The sequence below is a fragment of the Hypanus sabinus genome, chromosome X2, assembly GCF_030144855.1.
Source record: "Hypanus sabinus isolate sHypSab1 chromosome X2, sHypSab1.hap1, whole genome shotgun sequence".
In the NCBI taxonomy this organism is placed as follows: Eukaryota; Metazoa; Chordata; class Chondrichthyes; order Myliobatiformes; family Dasyatidae; genus Hypanus; species Hypanus sabinus.
Genome location: NC_082739.1, coordinates 7,130,502 through 7,155,947, shown reverse-complemented (window position 1 = coordinate 7,155,947; position 25,446 = coordinate 7,130,502). Strand labels below are relative to the sequence as shown.

At 40.9% G+C, this 25,446-nt stretch overlaps 1 protein-coding gene across 2 annotated transcripts in view; it reads left to right on the top strand.

Annotated features, from left to right (window-relative positions):
- The window catches only part of gkup (glucuronokinase with putative uridyl pyrophosphorylase), an 88,699-nt gene that overhangs the window by 30,544 nt on the left and 32,709 nt on the right, over positions 1 to 25,446 (top strand). For both annotated transcript variants that reach the window (XM_059956861.1, XM_059956860.1), the window contains exons 9-14: positions 11,345 to 11,436; positions 15,812 to 15,917; positions 19,055 to 19,134; positions 20,921 to 20,989; positions 22,290 to 22,350; positions 24,372 to 24,388. In XM_059956861.1, the coding sequence (XP_059812844.1) occupies positions 11,345 to 11,436; positions 15,812 to 15,917; positions 19,055 to 19,134; positions 20,921 to 20,989; positions 22,290 to 22,350; positions 24,372 to 24,388 (425 nt within the window). The remainder of the gene's footprint in view (positions 1 to 11,344; positions 11,437 to 15,811; positions 15,918 to 19,054; positions 19,135 to 20,920; positions 20,990 to 22,289; positions 22,351 to 24,371; positions 24,389 to 25,446) is intronic.

Here is a 25,446-nt window from a genome sequence, read left to right as displayed (position 1 = left end):
TAATATAGAAAGAAAAATAAATAAGTAAATAAATTATAGTATATGTATATTGAATAGATTAAAAATCATGCAAAAGCAGAAATACTATATATTTTAAAAAGTGAGGTAGTGTTCAAGGGTTTAATGTCCATTTAGGATTGGATGGTGGAGGGGAAGAAGCTGTTTCTGAATCACTGAGTGTGTGCCTTCAGGGTTCTGTACCTCCTACCTGATGGTAACTATGAGAAAAAGGCATGCCCTGAACGCTGCTTTTCTGAGACACCGCTCTTTGAAGATGTCCTGGGTATTTTGTAGGCTAGTACCCAAGTGGAGCCAACTAAATTTATGACCCTCTGCAGCTTCTTTTAATCCTGTGCAGTAGCCCCCCCCCACCTCCCCCATACCAGACAAAGCGTTAGGGTCAGAATGCTCTCCACGATACATCTACGGAAGTTTTTGTTGACATACCAAATCTCTTTAAACTTCTAATGAATTATAGTTGCTGTCTTGCCTTCTTTGTAGCTGCATCGATATGTTGGGACTAGGTTAGATCCTCCGAGATCTTGACATGCAGGAACTTGAAACTGCTCACTGTCTCAACTTCTGATCCCTCTTAGGATTGATATGTGTTCCTTTGTCTTACCCTTCCGGAAGTCCACAATCAGCTCTTTCGTCTTACTGATGTTGAGTGCCAGCTTGTTGCTGTGACACTACTCCACTAGTTGGCATATGTTGCTCCTGAATGCTTTCTCGTCACCACCTGAGATTCTACTAACAATGGTTGTATCGTCAGCAAATTTATAGATGGTATTTGAGCTATGCCTAGCCTATAGAGGGAAGAGCAGTGGGCTAAGCACACACCTCTGAGGTGAACCAGTGTTGATCATCAGCGAGGAGGAGGTATTATTACCAATCTGCACAGATTGTGGCCTTCTGGTTAGGAAGTCAAGGATCCAATTGCAGAGGGAGGTACAGAGGCCCAGGTTCTGTAACTTATCAGTCAGGATGGTGGGAATGATGGTATTAAATGCTGAGCTATAGTCGATGAACAGCATCCTGACGTAGGTGTTTGTGTTGTCCAGGTGGTCTAAAGCTGTGTGGAGAGCCACTGAGATTGTGTCTGCCATTGATCTATTGTGGCGATAGGCAAATTGCAATGGTTCCAGGTCCTTGCTGAGGCAGGAGTTCAGTCTACTCATGACCAACCTCTCAAGGCATTTCATCACTGTCGATATGAGTGCTACTGGGTGATAGAAATTTAAGGTGTTGTGCCTGATAATTAATTATATTAGACACAACTGACAACTGGTGAAAGGTAATCTTGGCTTTATTCAAACATTTATTTCCAAAGACAAAGTACAAGCACTCACAACTTTCACAGTTTACAACCTGTCAGTTGGCAGTTCCCTTGTTCTCTGGGGTTCAGGGCTCCTTCTGAGTGTTGGTCTAAGGTTTGTGCGCACACTGTGTTTTGGTAAGGAGTTAAATCCTGTTTCCAAGACTAAGTCCCTCCTATCCTTTCTGTGAGTCAATTACTACCTGTTATGCTGCTGCCATTTAGGGCAGAAATGAACGTCCTCTATCTCTACTCCTCTGTACTGGGTGTCAGATGTGGGAAGTCCGGGAGACTCCCGGAAAGCCATGTCTGTGCCAGGTGCATCGAGTTTCAGCTGCTTAGGGACCGGGTGAGGGAACTGGAGATTTGATGACCTTCATCTGGTCAGGGGAAGGTGAGGAGGTGATACAGAGGAGCTATAGGCAAGTAGTCACATCGGGACCTTAGGAGACAAATAGGTCACAGTCAGGGGAGGGAAGGGCAAGATTCAGAAAACCAGAGAGTACCCCTGTGGCTGTCCCCCTTAACAATAAGTACAGGATTCCCCCACTGTCCGAAGGTAGAGCATTCTTATGAAATGGTTCGTAAGCCAGAATGTCATGAAGTGAAGAAGCAATTACCATTTATTTTTATGGGAAAAATTTGTGAGCATTCCCAGACCCAAAAAATAACCTACCAAATCATGCCAAATAACACACAAAACCTAAAATAATAGTAACATATGGTAAAAGCAGGAATGATCTGATAATTTGATACCCTATAATAAAGTAGGAATACTTTTCTGCAATCATTGCAGCACTGTCCACCGTAGTGAAAATCTCACACAAGCACTCTCAGCAGCACTCGCGGCGCAAGCACTCTCGGTAGAAGCACTCTTTCCAGTAACCTTTAAGCTATGAATCTGCCAAATCATACCAAATAACACAAAAATACACAGTCTATATAAAGTAGAAATAATGTACGTACAGTGTAGTTTCACTCACTGGAATCGGGAAGACTGTGAACACACTGATGATGGTGTGTTAGGCTGAGTCGTCGGAGGTTGGGGTGGTGGGAGGTAGAGGAGACTGGGGTGTCATCTCATTGTCGTCTGTTTCCTTCAGGGCAGGCAGGTCACCTTCTTCCATGTCTGCCTGCCTGCCTCACTGTCGAAGGTCGAGGTTTGTCGTCTGCTGTGGCTGATGTGGAAGGCTTGAAAAACGACGGTATGCTTGACTGCTTAGCCTCGCACATTTTTCTATCATACAGTTCTTTGTAAGTGCTCAAACAATGCCCTAAATCTACGTACCCTTTCAAAATTAAAGTCATACTTTTCTGCAATCATTGCAGCGTTGTCAATTGCAGCGAAAATCTCATGCAATTGCCTCATGTTCAGTTCCTAGACGTCTTCACTTTCGGGCTGTTCGCTACTGCGTTCGGTTTTGATTGTTATTCTTTCCTCTTCATCAGCTCTTCATCTGTCAGTTCTTGGTCATGGGATGCCAAAATCTCATCCTCGTCAACTTCCACAAACCCTCAGCCAAACTCACTATATCCTTACTTCGTTCACCATGATCGAAACGCCTTATTATGTCTAGTTTTACGCTAAGTGTAACACCCTTACGCGCTCTTTTAGGCTTTTCCGATACCTTGGAACTCATCTTGCTAATGGATGCACAAAATAAATCGACATAAAGCACAGATGCTCACAGGCACGTGTTTAAGCAATGGTGGCTAGAATGCAGTTCCGGGGGAGGAGCTCGGCTGCTCGGGGCACGCGCTGCCTTTTTTCGTAACAGTGAAAACACCTTCTGTTAGTGAAAACAGATAACTAATGTAGGTCTTTCGTAACAGCGAGGTCATAAAGCGAACGTTCGTAAAACGGGGGACACCTGTACTCCTATTTGAGAGCTGTTGGGAGGGACAGCCTACCTGGGGGAGGCAACAGTGGTCGAGCCTCTTGCAGAGTCTGGCCCTGTGGCTCAGAAGGGTAGGGAAAGGAAGAAGGCAGCAGTGATAGGGGCCTATATAGTTAGGGGGTCAGACAGGCGATTCTGTGGATGCAAGAAAGAAACATGGATGGTAGTTTGCCTCCGAGCTGCCAGTGTCTGGAGTGTTTCTGATCGTGTCCATGATATCCTGGTGGGAGGGTGAACAGCCAGAGGTCGTGTTACATATTGGTACCGACGACGTAGGTAGGAAAAGGGAGGAGGTCCTGAAAACAGACTACAGGGAGTTGGGAAGGAAGATGAGAAGCAGGACTTCGAAGGTAGTAATCTTGGGATTACTGCCTGTGCCACACGACAGTGAGTATAGGAGTAGAGTGAGCTGGACGATAAATGAGTGGCTGAGGGATTGGAGCAGGGGGCAGGGATTCAGATTTCTGGATCATTGGGACATCTTTTGGGGCAGACGTGACCTGTACAAAAAGGCCAGGTTGCATATGAATCCGAGGGGGACGAATATCCTGGCAGGGAGTTTTGCTAAGGCTATTGGAGAAAGGTTAACCTAGAACTACGGGGGGTGGGGTGGGAACCTGTTACGTACCCTGTAACTGGGTGTCTAACCAGCAGAGAAAGAAGGATTCGTTGGAGTCTGGTGGTACTATACTAAAGGTGTTTATTAATAAAAATAAGCAAAACCATATCAATAATGCAAATATACATATAAAACCAGTTAGCAGTAATAAACCTAAAAGTTGTAGGAATAATAATAATCAATAAAAAACCAGCTCTACCGATGTCTAGGGGTAAATAAATTGTCATAGAAAAATATAAAGTTCAGTTCATGAGTGCTGATGTAGTTATAGTTGTTGTATTGTAATCGTTGGAGAGAGAGAGAGAGAGCGAGTGAGATGTAACAGCTACAGTCAGGCAAACCTTCCTTTGCTTTCTTAATCCGTCGTATCGGTGTGGTCATTCAGTTATGACCTCTCCGTCCTTCTGCTAGACCGTTCTTCTGTGGTGGACTCATCACTCTGGCACGAGTGGACACACACACAAGTCCCCATCGGCCCTGCTTTAACACTGATAGCCTTAATGACCGACCTCCTGGTTTGGTCTTTGAAGCCCCCACCTTTCTTGTGGGTTCCAACACTCAATCAGTGTCCACTGGCGTGTCTGGAGGGTGTCTCTCCAGAGCTGTCTTTTATCCCTACTCACGGGGACTCGGCTATCCATCACTCCTGAATGACTGTGTCCATCAAATAAGGCCACTCCTTCAGTCCACTGAGGAATGTTTATGAGCAAACTATTGTCCTTGCAGTGAAACAGTAAATAATTCAAAAAGGAGTCACAATACAGTTAATCAGCAATTTCCCCCTCTCTCTTATCTGTCACCGATGTTCTTGCTTGTTTTTCCGTCTCTCTTTCTCATGGTCAGCAAAGCAACAGTAATAGTTCGTGTTTCTCAGGGGGGGATGGTTAACTCTGTACCCCATTGTCCATCAGGTCTATTCATCACTCGTAACACATCCAATTCTGATATGGACTTTGAAGCTTTGGACACTACCTCACTTTTTTAATACACAATGTTTCTGTTTTTGCACATTTTTAAATAATCTATTCAATATACATAATTGATTTACTTGTTTATTTATTATTATGTTTTATTTTATTTATTTTTTCTCTTTCTTCTATATTATGTATTGCATTGAACTGCTGCTGCTAAGTTAACAAATTTCACATCACATGCCGGTGATAATAAACCTGATTCTGATTCTGATTCTGAACAGTGAGGTAAAGACAGACTAAAGGAATGTGGCTAGAGAGCAGATCCAACTTACTGCTGAGAAAGAAAAAGCATTACATTTTGATAGGAAGGTTGAGAAAGGGCCACACGATCTAGAGGTGCAAGAACCAACAGATCTGTGGGGATATTCCAAGTTTCAAGATTGTTTATCATCATTCTTCAGTATACACATGCAAAGGAGAACAAAATAATTATTACTCCCAATCTGATGCACAATAAAGAACACAATAAAATACAATAAACACAATAATTATAAATATTAAAGCAATCTTATAAAACAAAATATACAAGTATCTGTTTGAGTGTGGCTATATATACATAAAATTAGTTGACATAATAGTCCAGGTGTTCCCAACCTTTTTTATGCCATGGATCTCCACCATTAACTGAGGGGTTGGTGGACCCCAGGTTGGGAACCCCTGTAGTAAACTGTTTGTATGTCCATAAAGTGACACTAGGTGCAGGAGTACCTGAATATAAGGTGGCTCTGACAGGAAATGATAGTGACAAAGTACCAATGACATAGGGAAGAGGTCCTGAAAACAGACTACAGGGAGTTAGGAAGGAAGTTGAGAAGCAGGACCTCAAAGGCAGTAATCTCGAGATTACTGCCTGTGCCACACGACAGCGAGCATAAGAATAGAGTGAAGTGGAGGATAAATATGTGGCTGAGGGATTGGAGCAGGGGGCAGGGGTTCAGATTTCTGGATCATTGGGACCTCTTTTGGGGCAGGTGTGACTTTACAAAAAGGACAGGTTGCACTTGAATCCCAGAGGGACCAAAATCCTGGCTGGAAGGTTTGCTAAGGCTATTGGGGAGAGTTAAAACTAGCAAACATGAGGAAATCTGCAGATGCTGGAAATTCAAGCAACACACACAAAATGCTGGTGGAACGCAGCAGGCCAAGCAGCATCTATAGGAAGAAGCACTGTCGACATTTTGGGCCGAAACTAGAATTGCTGGCGGGGTGGAACTGAATTGAAGTGACGGAGGAAGGAGCTGTTGGCTCACAAATAAAGAAAGCTTGGAGACAGTGCGAGAGGGAGGACAGGCAGGTGATAGAGAAGGGATGCGCTCAGACCAAAGGTTTGAGATGTGTCTATTTTAATGCAAGAAGCATCATGAACAAAGCAGATGGAGACAGAGCGAGTGTGCGTTTGTGGCTGCAGGGCTGTTTCGAGGAGTCAGGCTTTAAGAAGGGAAACAGCTTTCAAAGTGTTTTTTTTATTTTTTAAGAGAAACAGTCGTGCTGCTTTATCCGAACACGAGCCGCCGGCGCAGGATTTATGTCTGCACCCTATAAGTTCCACAAACTTGACAATTGAACCTTTTAAGGTTGCCATTTTGGATTTTTCTTTGCTGGAAAAAAAACTGTCAAGTGGAGGAAAAGAGAGGTAGTCGATAAACACAACAAAAAATCCTCCCGTGGTGGAAGAGGAGGAGAAGAAGCGAGAAGGGGCTGAATTGATTGTTCGCTGGGTGGCGGAATATGAATAATTCATTTATGCTGATGAGACGTGGCGACGTCACCGGCGACGTGGGATTCCGTTAGTTGGACGTAAACGAAATTTAAAAAAAAACAAAGCAGATGAGCTTAGGGCGTGGATCAATACTTGGATCTATGATGTTGTGGCCATTACAGAGACTTGGATGGTTCAGTGGCAAGAATGGCTACTTAGAGTGCCAGGCTTTAGATGTTACAGAAAGGACAGGGAGGGAGGCAAAAGAGTGGGGGTGTGGCATTGCTGATCAGAGATAGTGTCACGGCTGCAGAAAAGGAGGATGTCATGGAGGGATTGTCTACTGAGTCTCTGTGGGTGGAAGTTAGAAACAGGAAGGGGTCAATAACTCTACTGGGTGTTTTTTATAGACCACCCAACAATAACAGGGACATAGAGGAGCAGATAGGGAGACAGATTCTGGAAAGGTGCAATAATAACAGGGCTGTCATGGTGGGAGATTTTAATTTCCCAGATATTGACTAAACCCCTAGACCAAGGGGTTTAGATGGGGTGGTGTTTGTTAGGTGTGTTCAGGAAGGTTTCTTGACACAATATCTAGATAAGCCTACAACAGGAGAGGCTGCACTTGATCTGGTATTGGGAAGTGAACCTGTTCAGGTGTCAGGTCTCTCAGTGGGAGAGCATTTTGGAGATAGTGATCACAATACTATCTTCTTTACCATAGCATTGGAGGGGGATGGAAACAGGAAGGTGTTTAATTGGAGTAAGGGGAAATATGAAGCTATCAGGCAGGAACTTGGAAGCATAAATTGGGAACAGATGTTCTCAGGGTAATGTATGGCAGAAATGTGGCAAATATTCAGGGGATATTTGCATGGTGTTCTGCATAGGTATGTTCCAATGAGACAAGGAAAGGATGGTAGGGTACAGGAACCGTGGTGTACAAAGGCTGTTGGAAATCTAGACAAGAAGAAAATAAAAGCGTACGAAAGGTTCAGAAAGCTAGGTAATGCTAGAGATCTAGAAGATTATTAGGCTAGCAGGAAGGAGCTCAAGAATGAAATTAGGGGAGCTGGAAGGGGCCATGAGAAGGCCTTGGCAGACAGGATTAAGGAAAACCCCAAGGCATTCTACAATTATGTGAAGAGCAAGAGGATAAAGCATGAGAGAATAGGACCAATCAAGTGTGACAGTGGAAAAGTGTGTATGGAATCAGAGCAGATAGCAGAGGTACTTAATGAGTACTTTGCTTCAGTATTCACTATGGAAAAGGATCTTGGCAATTGTAGTGATGACCTACAGCAGACTGAAAAGCTTGAGCATGTAGATATTAAGAAAGAGGATGTGCTGGAACTTCTGGAAAGCATCAAGTTGGATCAGTCACTGGGACCGGAAGAGATGTACCCCAGGCTACTGTGGGAAGCGAGGGAGGAGATTGCTGAGCCTCTGGCAATGATCTTTACATCATCAATGGGGACTGGAGAGGTTCTGGAGGATTGCGAATGTTGTTCCCTTGTTCAAGAAAGGCAGTAGAGATGGCCTAGGAAATTATAGATCAGTGAGTCTTACTTCAGTGGTTGGTAAGTTGATCGAACAGATCCTGAGAGGCAGGATTTATGAACGTTTGGAGAGGTATAATATGATTTTGAATAGTCAGCATGGCTTTGTCAAGGGCAGGTCATGCCTTATGAGCCTGATTGAATTTTTTGAGGATGTGGCTAAACACATTGATGAAGGTAGAGCAGTCAGTGTAGTGTATATGGATTTCAGCAAGGCATTTGATAAGGTATCCCATGCAAGGCTTATTGAGAAAGTAAGGAGGCATGGGATCCAAGGGGACATTGCTTTGTGGATCCAGAACTGGCTTGCGCACAGAAGGCAAAGAGTGGTTGTTGATGGGTCATATTCTGCATGGAGGTCAGTGACTAGTGGTGTGCCTCAGGGATCTGTTCTGGGACCCCTACTCTTTGTGATTTTTATAAATGACCTGGATGAGGAAGTGGAGGGATGGGTTAGTAAATTTGCTGATGACACAAAGGTTGGGGGTGTTGTGGATAGTGGGAAGGGCTGTCAGAGGTTATAGTGGAACATTGACAGTGACAAGACTCTTGGCAGTGTGGAGGATCAGAGGGATCTTGGGGTCTGAGTCCATAGGACACTCAAAGCTGCTGTGCAGGTTGACTCTGGTTAAGAAGGCATATGGTTCATTGGCCTTCTTCAACCATGGAATTGAATTTAGGAGCCGAGAGGTAATGTTGCAGCTATATAGGACCCTGGTCAGACCCCACTTGGAGTACTGTGCTCAGTTCTGGTCGCCTCACTACAGGAAGGATGTGGAAGCTATAGAAAGGGTGCAGAGGAGATTTACAAGGACACTTCCTGGACTGGGGAGAATGCCCTATGAGAATAGGTTGAGTGAACTCGGCCTGTTCTCCTTGGAGCGGCGGAGGATGAGAGGTGACTTGATAGAATATAAGATGATGAGGGGCATTGATCATGTGGATAGTCAGAGGCTTTTTCCCAGGGCTGAAATGGCTAACATGAGAGGGCACAGTTTTAAGGTGCTGGGGAGTAGGTACAGAGGAGATGTCAGGGATAAGTTTTTTTATACACAGAGTGGTGAATGCGTGGAATGGGCTGCCAGTGACGGTGGTGGAGGTGGATACGATAGGGTCTTTTAAGAGACTCCTGGATAGGTAGATGGAGCTCAGAAAAATAGAGGGCTATGGGTAACCCTAGGTAATTTCTAAGTAAGTACATGTTTGGCACAGCATCGTGGGCTGAAGAGCCTGTATTGTGCTGTAGGTTTTCTATGTTTCTTACTTTCATGTCTGCCCGGCATTGTTGTGGCAATTCTGATATCTGATATTTGCCACATCAGCCCATAGCTGAATGTAGTCCAAGCCTTGCTATGTGCAGGCACGGACTGTTTCAATTGCTAAGGGGCTGGTAATGGAGTTGGAAGTTGTGCAATTGTCTGCAAATGTCTCAACTTTATCCAAAATAGTGGCATGGCTTCCCCAAATTCTGGTAACTGCTCCTCCTGTGCCGTTTTTCTCTTTTCTCTCTCCCTCTGATTCACCTGGCCCCCATCAGCATATCTCATTCCCCACTCTACCTTGCTCAATGACCCTCACTCACATACTCACCCCACAAGTTCTGCATCCCACCTCCCTCCTTTAATTCCATGCTCCACCTTCCTCTCCCACAACATTCCACCAGCTTTAATTCTTTGTCACTTCCACCTATCACTTCCCTGCTTCTGACACCATTCTCTCATTGCTTCCACTCTCCCTTATCTTCCTTACCAGCACCCCCCCTCCTTAATCTGGATCCATTTATCACCTGCCAGCTCTTGCACTGCCCCTTCCCTCCACCTGGCTATCTTTCCTTTATCTATTAGTCCAGATGAAATGTGTCAACCTGAAATGTTGATTGTCCATTTCCTTCTGTAGATGCTGCCTGACCTAAGTTACTCCAGCCTTCTGTGTGTTGCTCCAGGTTGAAGCATCTTTGCGCTTGTGTCTCTGCTTCTGCTCTTATGATGCATGGAGGATGAATAATGAAGCAGCTGAAGGTGGTTGGGCTGAGGACAGTGCCCTGCTGTAGTGTGCTGGGACTGGGATGATTGACCTCTAACGACTATATCTACTTTCCTTTGTTTGAGGGACAATGCCCACCATTGGATTGCTTCCCCCTTGAAGCCCATTGCCTTACCAGGAGACCTTGATGCCATACTCAGTCAAACACTGTCTTGTGTCAAAGGCAGTCACCGCCACCTCACCATTGGAATTCAGCTCTTTTGTCCTCTTTTGACCAAACCTGTGCCGAGCTCTGGAGCTGAGTTGTTCTGGCATCAGTGAGCAGGTTATTGGAGAGAAACTGCTGCTGGATGGAGCTTTAGACACTGTCACACTCTCCATATTGTTAGGTCAAAGTCAGGATTGTGATTGTCCTAGAATACTTTGGATAAAAAGGTGGTTAATTCTGGAGCACCAGTCTTTACCAGTATAGTTGAGCTATTATCCAAAGACCAAAAAAGTGGAAGGGCCATAATGAGGCAGGCTGAGGGTTCAAGAGTTCATCAGGAGTGTACAAGAGGTCCATTCAAAGGTCTGATACCACTGGAGTGTAGACTAGTTTCTGAACTGGATGGTGCAGCAGGAATTGCTGTTGCCTCTCAGCTTCAGGTTCAGTCCTGTCATGGAGCAGGCTTAGTGAGTCGAATGGCCTAATTCTGCTTCTATGTCTTATGGTCTCAATCCTGTCTGTGTGGAGTTTGCATGTCCTCCTGCTTCTCTAAGATTTACTGGTTAGTAGGTTAATTAGTTATAGTAAATTTCCTCTTGTGTTGGTGGGTGGTAGGAAAATGAAGCCAGAGTTGATGGGCATATGAGAGTGAATGGTTTACAGGGCAATAATTACTCTTGGAGGCAGCATGGTCTCTGTGTTGTGGGAAAAGATTAGAAGTAACTATATGCTGTACACTCTCATCTCTATCAGCTGCATCAGATGCAGGAAGTTTGAAATAAAGCAAATGCTTTGCAAGTGCCTCACAGGTGAGACAAGCCAACAAAGAGAGAAATAGAATTTATTTTCATCAGAATAATCCTTGCAGCACAGTATTCACTCCTTTGCTCTGTAGTGCTTGTCCAGTTGCATGCGTCCAACAGTTTTTGGTTTCCCTTTTCCTCCACTGCTTATCTAACTTCTCCTTAAACACATTGTAATTAACAATGCCATGGAATTGAAAATGGGGGATTTGTTAATCACTGTACATGGTGGTTTGACTTCTTTAGCTTGTGCTTTTCTTCTGCTAACACTCTTTGTTGACAGGGTCTTTCTGAATATAAGAAGTGGTTGGCACACTACTCTGCGAAACAACATGGTTCAACAGTCAAACAAATTACCTGCCGTTCCTATGCAAGGTACCACTGGTTTTAGTGTTGCTCACACAACTTTATGTTGCATTTTAGTTTTAATTCAGATGCTATGAATTCTAAAATGTTGCAATTATTTTGTTAACCCCTTGTGAGAATTCCAGCTGTTTCATTTCCTATTAATGCAGAGGAGGTAGTGTTGCTCTGTTGGTTTAAAAAAAAAATCAAATCATTAGAAAGAGATGATATAGGGTCGGAAGGTGTAGAATCATTGTGGATAGGGCTAAGGAACTGCAAGGGTAAAGAGACGCTGACGGGAGTTGTATGCAGACTCCCAAACAGTGGTAAGGATGTGGTCTACAAATTACAACGGGAGATAGAAAATGCATGCCAAATAGGCAATGTTACAATAGTCATGGGGGATTTCAATATGCAGGTAGATTGGGAAAATCAAGTTGGTGCAGGATTCCAGGAGGGGAACTTCTCAAATGCCTATGGGATGGCTTTTTAGAGCAGTTTGTAGTTGAACCCACTAGAGGATCAGCTATTCTGGATTGGGTGTTGTGCAATGAACCGGAATTGATAAGACAGCTTAAGGCAAAAAAAACCCCTAAGGAGACAGTGATGTTAATATAATCGAATTCACCCTGAAATTTGAGAAGGAGAAGCTAAAGTCAGATGTATGAGTATAAGAGTGGAGTAAAGGGAATTACAGAGGCATGAGAGTGGAGTTGGCCAGAATAGATTGGAAAAGAACACTGGCAGGGATATCGGCAGAGCAGCAATGGCTGGAATTTCTGGAAACAATTCAGAAAGTACAGAATATATACATCCCAAAGAGGAAGAAGTATTCTAAAGGAAAGATGACACAACTGTGGCTAACAAGTGATGTTAAAGCCAAAGAGAGGGCATATAATAGAACAAAAATTAGTGGGAAGTTAGAGGATTGGGAAGCTTTTTAAAAAATCAACAGAAGGTAATTTTAAAAAAGTCATTAAGAAGGTAGTGGTGGAATACAAAAGTAAGCTAGCCAATAATACTAAAGAGGATACCAGAAGTTTCTTTAGATACATAAAGTGTAAAAGAGAGGTGAAAGTGGATATTGGACCACTGGAAAACGATGCTGGAGAGGTAGTATTGGGGGACAAGGAAATGACGGATGAACTGAATAAGTATTTTGCATCAGCCTTCACTGTGAAAGACACTAGAGTATGGTGGAAGTTCCAGGTGTCGGAGAGCATGAAGTGTGCGAAGTTACCATAACCAGAGAGAAGGTTCTTGGGAATCTGAAAGGTCTGAAGGTAGATAAGTCATCTGGACCAGATGGTGTACTCCCCAGGGTTCTAAAAGAGGTGGCTGAAGAGATTATGGAGGCATTAGTAATATTTTTTCAAGATTCACTAGATTCTAGAATGGTTCAGGAAGACTGCAAAATTGGAACTATCACTTCACTCTTTTAGAAGGGAAGAGAGGCAGAAGAAAGGAAACTATAGGCCAGTTAGCCTAATCTCAGTGGTTGGGAAGATGTTGGAGTTGATTATTAAGGATGTGATCTCGGGGTACTTGGAAGCACATGATAAAATAGGCCGTATTCGCATGATTTTCGCAAGGAAAAATCTTCCCTGAAGAAATAGCAAGCAGGATAGACAAAGGAGAATGGATTGATATTGCGTACTTGGATTTTCAGAAGGCCTTTGTCACGGTGCTGCACATGAGGCTTCTGAACAAGCTATGAGTTCATGGTACTACAGGAAAGATTCTAACGTGGATAAAGCAGTGGCTGACTGGCAGGAGGCAAAGAGTGGGAATAAAGTGAGCTTTTTCTGGTTGGCTGCTGGTGACTAGTGGTGTTCCAAAGTGGTCTGTGTTGGGACTGATTCTTTTTACATTATACATCAATGAATTGGATGAAGGAGTTGATGGCTCTTGTGGCCACATTTGCAAATGATATGAAGATAGGTGGAGGGGCAGGTGGTGTTGAGGAAGCAGAGAGGTTACAGAACGACTCAGACAGGTTAGGAGAATGTCCAGAGAAATGGCAGATGGAATACAGTGTCAGGAAGTGTATGGTCATGCACTTTGGTTGAAGAAATGAAAAGATTAACTATTTTCTAAATGGAGAGAAAATACAAAAAAAGAGGCACAAAGGGACTTGGGAGTCCTTGTGCAGGATTCCCTAAAGGTTAATTTCCAGGTTGAGCCTGTGGTGAGGAAGGCAAATGCAAAGTTAGCATCATTTCAAGAGGATTAGAATAGAAAAACAAGGATGTAACGTTGATACTTTATTAAGCACTAGTGAGACCTCAGTTGGAGTATTGTGAGCTATTTTGGGCCCTTTATCTTAGGAAGGATGTGCTGAAACTGGAGAGGGTTCAAAGGAGGTTCACAAAAATGATTCTAGGATTGAATAGCTTGTTGTATGAAGAGTGTTTGATGGCTCTGAGCCTGTATTCACTAGAATTCAAAAGAATGAGGGGTGACCTCATTGAAACCTATTGAATGGCGAAAGGCCTTGATAGAGTGGATGTGGAGAAGATGTTTCCTGTGGTGGGAGAGTCTAAGACCAGAGGCCTCTCCTTTAGCAAGAGAGTGGTGAGCCTGTGGAGGCCAACTCTTTATGTATATTTAACCAGAGGTTGATAAATTTTTGATTGGTCAGGGCATGAAGGGATACGGGGAGAAGGCAGGAGATTGGGGCTGAGAGGGAAAATTGGATTAGCTATGATTAAGTGGCAGGGCAGTCTCAGTGGACCAAATGGCCTAATTCTGCTCTTGTACCTTATGGTCTTATCTATGAGATCTGAAAGGATTATTGTGCCAACAACATCCAAACATTTTAACATGTGAGCCTTTCAATACAGATTTTTTTCCAACTCAAACCCACTTGAAATCACCCCCTGGCTCAAAAGGCATGTTTTTTGAAATGGTGACAGTTTGTGTCTGGGTCGTTTGCAGGATTTTTCTGTTGTGCAGGTGCTCTGTGCATCAGCAGAAGTTGTACATTGAGGTTTTTCCATTGCTTGTGCCACAATGATGGTGCTGGTGAAGGTTTGCGAGGAGGTCATGGGATGAGGGAAAAGGTTTTGCAATTGAAGAAGGCACATGATGGAGTGGAAAGGTCAGCTTGGGTGTCTGGGGGTTTGGGAGGATGTGCACAATCAACTAAGGAGTTTGAAAAGTGCATTTGTGATTGAATTTGATAGCCAGAGTCTTGAAGGGCAGTGAAGGGTTGAGTGTGAATGATGGGAAAGTAGAAACCATAAAGGGACCTAACTTTAGGAGGATTTATGTGCTGGGGCTACAGCCTCAGACTTTCATCAGGCTGGTCAGTGTATGTAAGGAATCTGGCCTTGCCTGTCTTCAGAAGGTGTGTTTCTCCATAGGCTGGGTGCAATTCATAGCTGCCTGTGTCTGAACAGCATGTCATAAGATATGTGTATATGCACAGAGGACCTGGAACCAAATCAGTGTTTGATTAGAACCATGCAGTATGATTTAAGATTGAGCTCTTTTTCTGAAACATGCAAGAAGAAATGTTACACTCGCACCAAATCCTGCTGCTGGCTGTAAGGAGTTTGTATGTTCTCCCCGTGATTGAGTGGTTTCCTTCAGGTGCTCCAGTTTCCTCCCACAGTACTGGTTGGTAGGTTAATTAGCCATTGTAAATTGCCCTGTGATTAAGATAGGGTTAATTTGGGGTATCGCTGGGCGGTGAGGCTTGTTGGGCCAGCAGGGCCTGTTCCACGCTGTATTTTAAGAAAAATAAATAAATGTACGTCTTCATTCTAATCAAACTGCAGCAAAGGTAATGAGGCACTTCATCATAATGCTCTGGCCATCAACCTTATCAAGCTTGAAGGTGCAGTTTTATGTGTTAATGAAACCAAACAACCAATGAGATGCTGCGTTGTTGCAGTGCAAAATTATCTCCTTGCCAGACACCAGAGGGTGCTCCACTACCATTCCAGTGATGTCAAATATCCCTCTCTGTATCTTTTAACAACTAGCCACCCTCTGCCAGCAGCACCAGCAAAATAGATTGACCATATAGAGTTTTTGTAAATCTACCATTCTTCCTGGAATGGTTTCTTTTAAATTGATTCTGGAAAGGAGGCAATTAAGTCTATCAGCTTCTGTCATGTAAAGCTAAGGGATGATTATTGGAGTAACACTAAATTACACTAAAATTCTGTTATTTGAATCTTAATTCTATTGGTTTTCCATTAAAATTCTGTAATAATATTAAATTATAAAATTAATTCTGTTATTTCTTTGCATATACCTCTCCGCTCCAATGCTACCTCTTGTATCTAAATTTTATACCAGAATTAAAACCACCATTAACACTGAAAATGTATTTTCTGGTGTGTGCTTCATGTTCCAGATGTAATAAGTCTCTGCACTGACATTACCTTCTGTTTAGGGTAGGAATTATGGGAAATCCATCAGATGGCTTCAATGGAAAGACAATTGCCATGACGATATCTAACTTCTGGGCTGATGTGACGATACAGGAAAGCAAAAAAGTCGTAAGTGCAATTGTATTTTATTTCAAATTATTTATTTATTAATTTTTTAAGAGAATTACATAAAATGAATAGAATTTTAGAATAGTGAGAAATTAATATTGGCCCTCCCCCCTCCCCTTAACCCTCCCCCCCCTTAGACCCCTATCTGAAAAAAAGAAAAGAAAATTAAGATAGGATTGCCTGGATATCGGAGGATCCCCACATGCTCCATGGAGTTCAAAATAACTTCAGTTTTTATTTTCCCCAAATAACTTATAATTTTATCTTCAAAGGACCTATATATTTAATCCTATCTTTTGTAGATAGTGGTGCCAAATTTTCAAAAATATATCATATTCATTTCTTAAATTATAAGTAATTTTTTCGTGGAATGCAGCTGTATATTTCATTATTCCAATGGTCCATAGTTAAATATGAATCTGATTTCCAAGTAACTGCAATAGCTTTTTTGGCTACTGCCAATGCAATTTTTATAAATTTTTTCTGATATTTATTCAATTTAGGTTTCGGTATTATCCCTTCAATATCACCTAATAAAAATAATATTGGGCTATGTGGGAGTTGTATTCCAGTAATTTGTTCCAGTAAAAGTCTTAAATTTATCCAAAAAGGTTGAATTTTAGAACAGGGCCAAGTAGAATGTAAAAAGGTACCAATTTCTTGATTACATCAAAAACATTAGTTGGATAAATTTGAATTTAATCTATTTATTTTCTGTGGTATATATAATTGATGTAAAAAATTATATTGTACTAATCTAAGTTGGACATTTATTGTATTTATCATACTATCAAGACATAGTCTTGACCAATTTTTTTCATCAATTTTAATATTCAAATCAGTTTCCCATTTTTGTCTTGATTTATCGATTCCTGGTTTAATTGTCTGTTTTTGAATCAAATTATACATACAAGATGTAAATTTTTTAATTTTTCCTTTTTGAATTAAGATTTCTATTTCATTAGGTTTTGGCATTAACATTGTTTGACCGCGTTTATCTTGTAAATAGGCCTTTAGTTGAAAATAACAGAAAAGAGTGTTATTTGATATTTTATATTTATTTTTTAATTGATCAACATCAATATACCTCCTTCAAAACAGTCACCGATATATCTGATCCCTTTTTGAAACCAGTTATGTAAAAGTTGATTATCCATTGTGAAAGGAATAAGCCTATTTTGAATTAAAGTTCTTTGTGCTAATAAGGATTTCTTTATTTCATCATCCATATTTACCTTGTTCCATAAATCAATCAAATGTCTTAATATAAGAGATTCTTTCTTTTCCCGTATCCATTTGGATTCCCATTTATATATAAAATCTTTTGGTATATTTTCTCCTATCTTATCTAGTTCTATTCTAATCCATGGCGGTTTTTCTTCATCAAAAAAAAATGCAATAAATCTAAGTTGATTTGCTTTGTAATAATTCTTAAAATTTGGAAGTTGTAACCCTCCTAAATCAAATTTACATGTCAGTTTTTCCAACGATATTCTTGACATCTTTCTTTTCCAAAGAAACTTCCTCACACATTTATTCAATTCTTGAAAAAACTTCTGAGGCAGTTGTATTGGTAATGTTTGGAATAAATATTGTAATCTAGGAAATATATTCATTTTTACAGCATTAACTCTACCTATTAATGGTATTGGTAACTTCATCCATTTATCAAGATCTTCTTTTATTTTTTTCAATAATGGCAAATAATTTAGTTTATATAAATTCTTTGTCATTATCGACTCTTATACCTAAATATTTTATACCATTTGTTGGCCATTTAAATTGAGTTACTAGTTGACATTGACTATAATCTCCTTCAATAAGGGGTAGAAATTCACTTTTATCCCAATTTATTTTGTAGCCTGATATTTTCCCATATTCTTCCAATCTAGAAGATAATTTATGCAGTGAATACAATGGGTTTGTTAAATAAATCAGAACATTGTCAGCAAATAAATTAATCTTATATTCTTCTTGGTTAACTCTGAAACCCACAATATCTGGGTCCATTCTAATTATTTCAGCTAATGGTTCTATCGCCAACACAAATAAAGCAGGTGATAATGGGCAGCCTTGTCTAGTTGACCTTGTTAATTGAAATGATGTTGCAATTTGACCATTTGTCACTACTTTAGCTTGAGGACTAATATTAGATTCTGAAATGTTTATGCTTTAAAATTGCTTCTGCTTTTTCATGTTTGGTGTGATTAAAGGCCCATGAAATAGTACATATTGTTCCCCTTGGTTTGTCTTTCGAAGTGGAAATTTAGACTTCCTATTCAAGGATGTAGAATTAGTATCTATGCCAATGCATTTTCTTTAAACAACCTGCACGTGATTGCACATTGTCGGGATGAAAGGCTTTTGGGCTAAGTTAACTGGTTTTTGTTAGTCAAAATTTACTGGCAGAGCACAGCAAAGGTGGAGGGAGACATATGCTTCTAAACTATTAAATACTTACCTGCTTTTTCTGCTTTTATTTCTGGGCTCCATTTATGATTTTCTTTGAGTAGATTCCAATGTTTTCTGAAGTTACCATGGTAACCATATTTGAGGATGACTAAACTGGCAACAAGGCATTTTGCATAAATGAGGTTCTGCACAATCTGATCAAGGGCCAACCTAAATTACAATGATGTGGAAAACATAAGTTTTGTAACTGTTTCTAAACCTGGTGGTGTGAGTCCTAAGGTTCTGTTTAATCTGTATACTAAAGTAAGTATTACTTTTCTTCAATTTTGTCCATCTTGTTTGCAACTCGGCCTCATTTCGTGCAGTTCACCATGCACTGTTGGTTGGTATGTCTTCCCAGGAGCAGATTGTGTGCGTACAGTATGTAAACATTGATTTAGAAGATAAAAAAGTGGGTGAGGTTCTGTCAACTGAAGTTTCAGCGTCAAATCAACCATGTGAAAGGCTCTAGGTTTACACAGGAAGAACTTCATTTTTTGGGGTCTGAAAGACTGACTGTGCCCAAGGAAAATAATGGTGACATGAGACTACTGCATTGAACTGGAGAAGAGTTGAGCAAATTAATTTTGTGTGGTGTTTTTGAGAGGTCAGCAAATTGAGGATTTGACACAAGATGTGCTCCTTCACTTGCATTTAAAAAAAAATTCTGTTTCTGAATTCATTAGGTGCTGATACCCCATCCTCTGAATGACCCAACAGAGTTTGGCAGCTTGCAAGATTTGTATGGGATCAGTCGAAAGGAAGGGTTTGTATCTCAAACGTTTGTTTCAGTTCCAGCGACCATTCCTCCAGCAGAAATCGCCAGTCAGCAAACTAATGTTTCTATTTCAGTTTAAAAATGTATTATTTTGAGTGGGTGGAAGAGTCATGAAGACAGAGATTTCATTATTCACCAGACTGCTATCATCAGGACAGGAGAACTTGAAGTGGTCAAGAAATTAGACTCTAAAAGGGAAATAAATAAAGAGAGGAAAATGTAGTATTGTTGCAGGAAAAAGCAATGGAAAAAGGCAAGTGTGATCAATCATATGACTTTGTTCTGTGTAATGTGATTTATAAACCTAATGTCAATATACACACTTGATAAATATTAATGTGAATCTTGCGTCACTGTGTCAATTGGAGAGTTAGAAATGTGGAGCAGGCAACAACAAGCTGCTTCAGAAACTGAATCTCAATACTGCAGTTCGCAGAACCCTTGTCTGAAAACACTATAAACCAAACAACATAGTACAATTTATTTACTGAGAATCCCAGTTACATTTAGCATTGTGATCTTCTGACATGGTTGATGGGAGAAATTACCCATTCATTTTCTTTCTTGTTGGATGTAACATTATAATAGATATCCCAAAGAAAATACTGCATCCTTCAGTGGAAATGTATTTGGTTCTTCAGAGTGGTGCAGCTGGCAAAACCTCTGCCTTGCAGCACTAGAGACCAGGGTTCAATCCTGATCTTGTGCTGTCTGTGTGGAGTTCGTTGTGATTATGTGTGTATCCTCTGGGTGTTCCGGTTTCCTTCCACAGCCCAAAGATGTGTGGGTTGGTAGGTTAAAGGTTCACAGTAAATGATGCCTGGTGTACAGTACTGTGCAAAAGTTTTAGAGTGCCTAAGACTTTTGCACAGTACTGTATTTGTCCATGTGGAGTGGAGAGCAAGTTTGTAAATCTGGCAGCAGCAAAGGATGTTGGGAATGGAGAAGGTGGAGCACCAGGCGAGGAGTGTGGGTCAGGTGGTAGAGAAGGAGTGCCGGGGCAAGAGGTGGTGCAGATGCAGACACATCCACCCCTGAAACACTAGGCAATGTGATTTTATTCCAAACAATTTATTGATCATTACAGAATGTCTCTCTAGTGCTTCCTGCTCCCTTCCCTTTTTCTCAACCATGATTCCCTACTCCCTTCCCACTCTGAGTCCACAGTAGAGACCCCTATCAGCATCAGGTTTAAGATCACTCACATATGTCATGAAATTTGTTGGTTTTTTTCAGTAGCAGTACATTGCAATACGTAAAATTACTACAGTACTGTGCAAAAGTCTTAGGCACCCTAGCTATATGTTTGTACTGTATATATTTGTACAGTACTGTATAAGTGAGCGGTAGGATCTGGGGGAATTAATCAGAATATGGGGAGAATAAAAATAAAAAGGGCCAAAAGGCTTTCCCTCTATATGAGAAATGAACTTTTATGATACTTGTAATAACAAAGCAGCTTTGATGGTCACTTGGAGCCATTTCCACTTTCATTACCATGGAACTGAATTTCTATAGTTCAGTATGATTCCAAAACATCACAGCTGAATGGGTAGTGGCATACTGATCTGACAGGATACGTGTGGATAAGTTCAGGGCACCAAGGAAAGTGATGAACCTGTTTTCAATTATTTTGTAACAATGCTGGTCTGATCACATAAGTAGTGTTGCAGTAGGTGTGATAAAAAGCATGGAGAGGAATAAAATATCTGCCAATGTTTTTTGGTGGGGGGGGAGGAAAAAGAAAGCTGCTGAAGTTGTTTTTTTTTCACAGTTACCTGGGTGGTTTGAGATTACTGCAAGCAACCTGTAAGAAGTTCTATCAGTACTGCTCAGAACAAGGGTAAGGAGAGCCATGGGATCTATTTAGCCTGTTGCATGCAATAGATTGTTAATATAGATTTATGTGTTTATTGAGATATTAAACAGAGATATTGTTAGTCCTGTCAGCTGGAGATTTGCCATGTTACCAAATATAAACTTATACAGATCAGAATCAGGTTTATTATCACCAGCATCTGATGTGAAATTTGTTAACTTAGCAGCAGCAGTTCAATGCAATACATAATATAGCAGAGAGAGAGAGAGAGAAATAATAAATAAAATAAAACATAATAAATAAACAAGTAAATCGATTATATTGAATAGATTTTTTAAAATGTGCAAAAACAGAAATACTGTATATTTTAAAAAAGTGAGGTAGTGTCCAAAGCTTCAATGCCAATTTAGGAATCGGATGGCAGAGGGGAAGAAGCTGTTCCTGCATTATTCTGGCTAGTTGTATCATGGCATGGTACTGCAATTCCAGTTCAGAGAAACTCAAAAGGCTCCAGAGTAGGTGTTCTCAATGCTTTTTTATACCATGGACCCCTACCATTAACTGAGAAGTTGTGGACCCCAGGTTGTGAGTCCTTGCTCCAGAGAAAAGTGGACATAACTGAGTCCATCACAGGTACAGCCCTCCCCCACATTGATTGCATTTACAGGAGGTGTTTCCCCAAGAAGATGGCATCAAGGACCTTACTGTCCAGATCATGCTTTCTTCTCACTGCTGTCAGGCAAGAGGTACAGAAGCCTTGAGTCCCACACCACTTGATTCATGAGCAGTTTTTTGCATGTTTTTTTTTCATTCTCTTCACTGTCTTATTTGTGTTGTCTGTAACTACATGCCTATTGCTGACATCAGCAAGTTTTTCATTGTACCGTGCGCCTTGAGCAAATGACAATAAACTCAGCTTTATACAGCTCTTTGGGCCCTATTTTGAAGTAGAATGGGGTAATTTACCCCTCCTCCCCTGTACCCTGACCAATATTTACATGATCATTTAATTTTACCTTCTCCCCTATACTCTGACTATGTGATCACTTACCACATTGCTATTTATTGGAGCTAATACTTGGAATGCAAAATCCAGTATTACTTTTATATTACAATAACAACTATATGGTAAAAGTGCGTAACTGGGAGTGATATCCCAGGGCAGTGAAAGTTGTTATGTTTAAAGCACTTTCCAACTTTAGTTATGCTTTTGCTTCAGGGAAAATGGAAGTCTACTTGCTTTGGATATGAAGATGGACATTTTCTAAACTTGAAGTTCAATTAACTATAGTGGTTTATATAGCTGATGTTCCTATTTTTTCAGAATTGCTTTGGCCAAACGGAACTTTACTCTGAAATATGACACTAACATACCACGGCAAGTGGTAAGTACATTTGTGAGCAGATTTGGATGTGCTGATATCTGATGATCTTGTTTTGAAATGAGTGACATTTCAAGTAGTCGCCAGGTATTTGGGTTGAAGCAGGAGTTGAAACTGGTGCATAGGGCCAGAAGAACAGCATTAGTCAGTAGCTGCGAATGTGCAATTGAACAGAAAGGTGTGTCGCAGGGCTAGGTGGGATGAATACTGTTTTTGTCCTGTGAAGCAATTAATAACTAATCTGGAATTTGGACTTTATTGCTTATTGAAGTTTTATTTTTTATAGGTTCAAAAATTTTCTTCACTGAGTTTGCACAAGTAGGCCATAATTCTCTTTTTCAGTTTTCATGGGTTTCCACCCTCTTCCTCACTCTGACTTCTTTTCATTTTCTGGTTTGGACTCTATGTACAGAAGGAAGCAGACCCAACAACATAATGAGGTGAAATATTCTTGAACCATCAGATCAAATACAAAAATCGGACTTTTGGTGTTTGATGCCTTAGATGACCAAATGGTCATTTCATATGTGTCGGCTTTCCAACTTCCACCATTTTCCATGTGTCTGTCAGTGGTTGCTTTCATTACCTGGTTTGTCCACAGGCAACTGAAGTTCTTGAACTTGTACCATCTATCACAAAGGTTTTATAGTCTATGTTGTTGCTACCTTGATTTACTTGGTCTGTCCAGACCTTAGATTTATAATATTCTATGTGTATTACTGTATTTACTTATCTTTTGTGGTTTGCCCATCCCTCCTCTTGTCTCCTCACAGCCTACAAGCTTCAGTTTCATATTTTTATATCAACCTTTGCATCTTCCATGATTTTTTCCATGATTGGTATTGGTTTATTATTGTCACAGGTACTGAGATCAGTCAGCCGGTGCTGTAGTACAGTGTAGTGGCATCTGCACCAGACTTCAAGGCAAATGGTCCCAGTTTTGAATCCAGATGGCTCCTTGCATACTTTCCGTCCGTTCTGGGTTGAGCATCAAGCTAGTAACTTGGCCTCATTTTTTTTAAAAAAGGCAAATGCTAAAGAAACAGCAAGGTTGCCACCCGATGTGCCATAAGGTGCAGAGAGGAACTGCAATGTACTGAGAAGGAGTGAAGAGCTTTTGTTTGTTTGCCATCCAGAAAGATCATGCCATACAATGCCGTATATTACATTGAGGTCGTAAAATGGAAAATGAAATGTAGCGTGCAGTGTCATAGTTACAGAGAAAGTGCAGGCAGACAATTAAAGTGCAAGGGCCACAGTGAGGTAGATTGGGAGATTAAAAGTTCATCTTTGAGTGAATGAAAGGTCTATTCGAGACTCTGAATGTGTGGTGACACTTGCGGGCTGCCTCAGCACATCCTTTGGTTGTGTTGGATGTTGATGTGAACAAAACAATTCACTGTACATTTGATAACTAAGTTGATTTGATTCTGAGGACGGTGGAATGACAGCTGCTTTGAGTCTGGTAATTCATGCTGTCATGGTTTTTTATCTTCTGCCTTGAAGGATGGGAGTGAGGTGGGAAAGCGAATAACCAGGATGGGATGGGTCTTAGATTATTTTGGCTGTAGGAAGTGTAGGCAAGATCAGTGGAGGGAAAACTGGTTTGTGTGATGGTTTGAGCTGCTTATTAAACGGTCTACAATTTTTTTTTTTGGTGTTTATTTTAGACATACCTAGAGGCTAGTTCATTGGTTTGGAATTAACCATCAAAGTAAAGTGTCTCTCAATTCCCACGCCCAGTTATGTGACCAAGTTTTCCATTATCCTTTCCAAGATCTGGTGTTTTAGATCATCGCTTGTTTATGTTTATCTAAAGTGTTGTTAAGTATAATGCAATGCAAATGCCAAGTAGAAGTTATCTTGTTGTTTGTGAAGTAATTGGAGCCAAAAAAGAGCCAGTAAATGAAGGCCAAGCTGGTTAATGTTAATTGTGTGCCTCATTTATTTACAACATAAAGTAGATCCGGAAATGTACTTTTAGTGCACGTAATCTCACTTATATGACTTCTGTCTTTCTACAGGGACTTGCTGGAAGCAGGTAAGTGTCAATAAAATACTTTGCTTCATATATTTATTATAATGAGCATTCCTACAGTCATTTTATTCCTTGGATGAGATTTCTTTCCCTTAGCTTATCAGCACAGCCAGTACTCACTACTGCAGAGGTTTGTTACTGTGGTGTTAGCACACGTACATGCCATAAAATTGTACTGGATTAAGGTTAGCACACCCTGCTTGACTTGTCTACACTCATCATTCTCTTTGCTATATTTAATATTTGTCACTCTGTAATGACATTCCAAAAAATGTGTAATGTACAGCACTTAAACAGATTTTTTAACGTAAGGCCCTTTTTACTTGCATCAGCTTCCACAGATACACATCTTCTTTGTTAAGGAGCTGAATGAAACTTATGTTGAAAGCTATGGGCAAATTAAGACAGCAGTGGACTGCAGGGGAAAAAATGCTGCTTTGTGTTTGAAAATATGTTTCAATCCTATTAGTTACAGTTAATTTGATTTGTAGAGAGGTCAGTCCAGTGCTTATTTATTAGTTTCCCATGAAATGATAAGCCACCTGTTCCACATTCCGACTCAGGAGACACTAAGCTTCTCCTGAATTCTTTACCTTTTTTTAATCCTGTATTTTGCTTGGTACAAGGTTTAAGGTTCAAGGTAGATTTATTATCTAAGTATGTATGTAGTACTGTTTACAACCCTGAGATTTCCCAGAGATAGCCATGGAACAAAGAAAAACAAGGACACCTTTCCAAGAAAGATGTCAACCCCGTCAATGCAAAAAAAAAATCTGCAAATGGTAACAAGAACATCAAAGCACCTCCCCATGCAAAAAAAAATACCGACTGTGCAAACAGCAACAAGAACAAGCGAAAATACAACACTAAAAACACAGAATCAAAGAAGTTCAAGTGAGCTACAGTCCAATCCATAAATCGCAGACCCAGAACTTCGGTACCATCCTCCAACAGCATCCGGGGGGAGAGGGAGACTATTCGAATGCAGGGGCCTTCCTTCGGGAGCAACGAGTGAGAGACTATCACACACAGACACCTTTCTCTGGTGAGCCAGAGGCTGG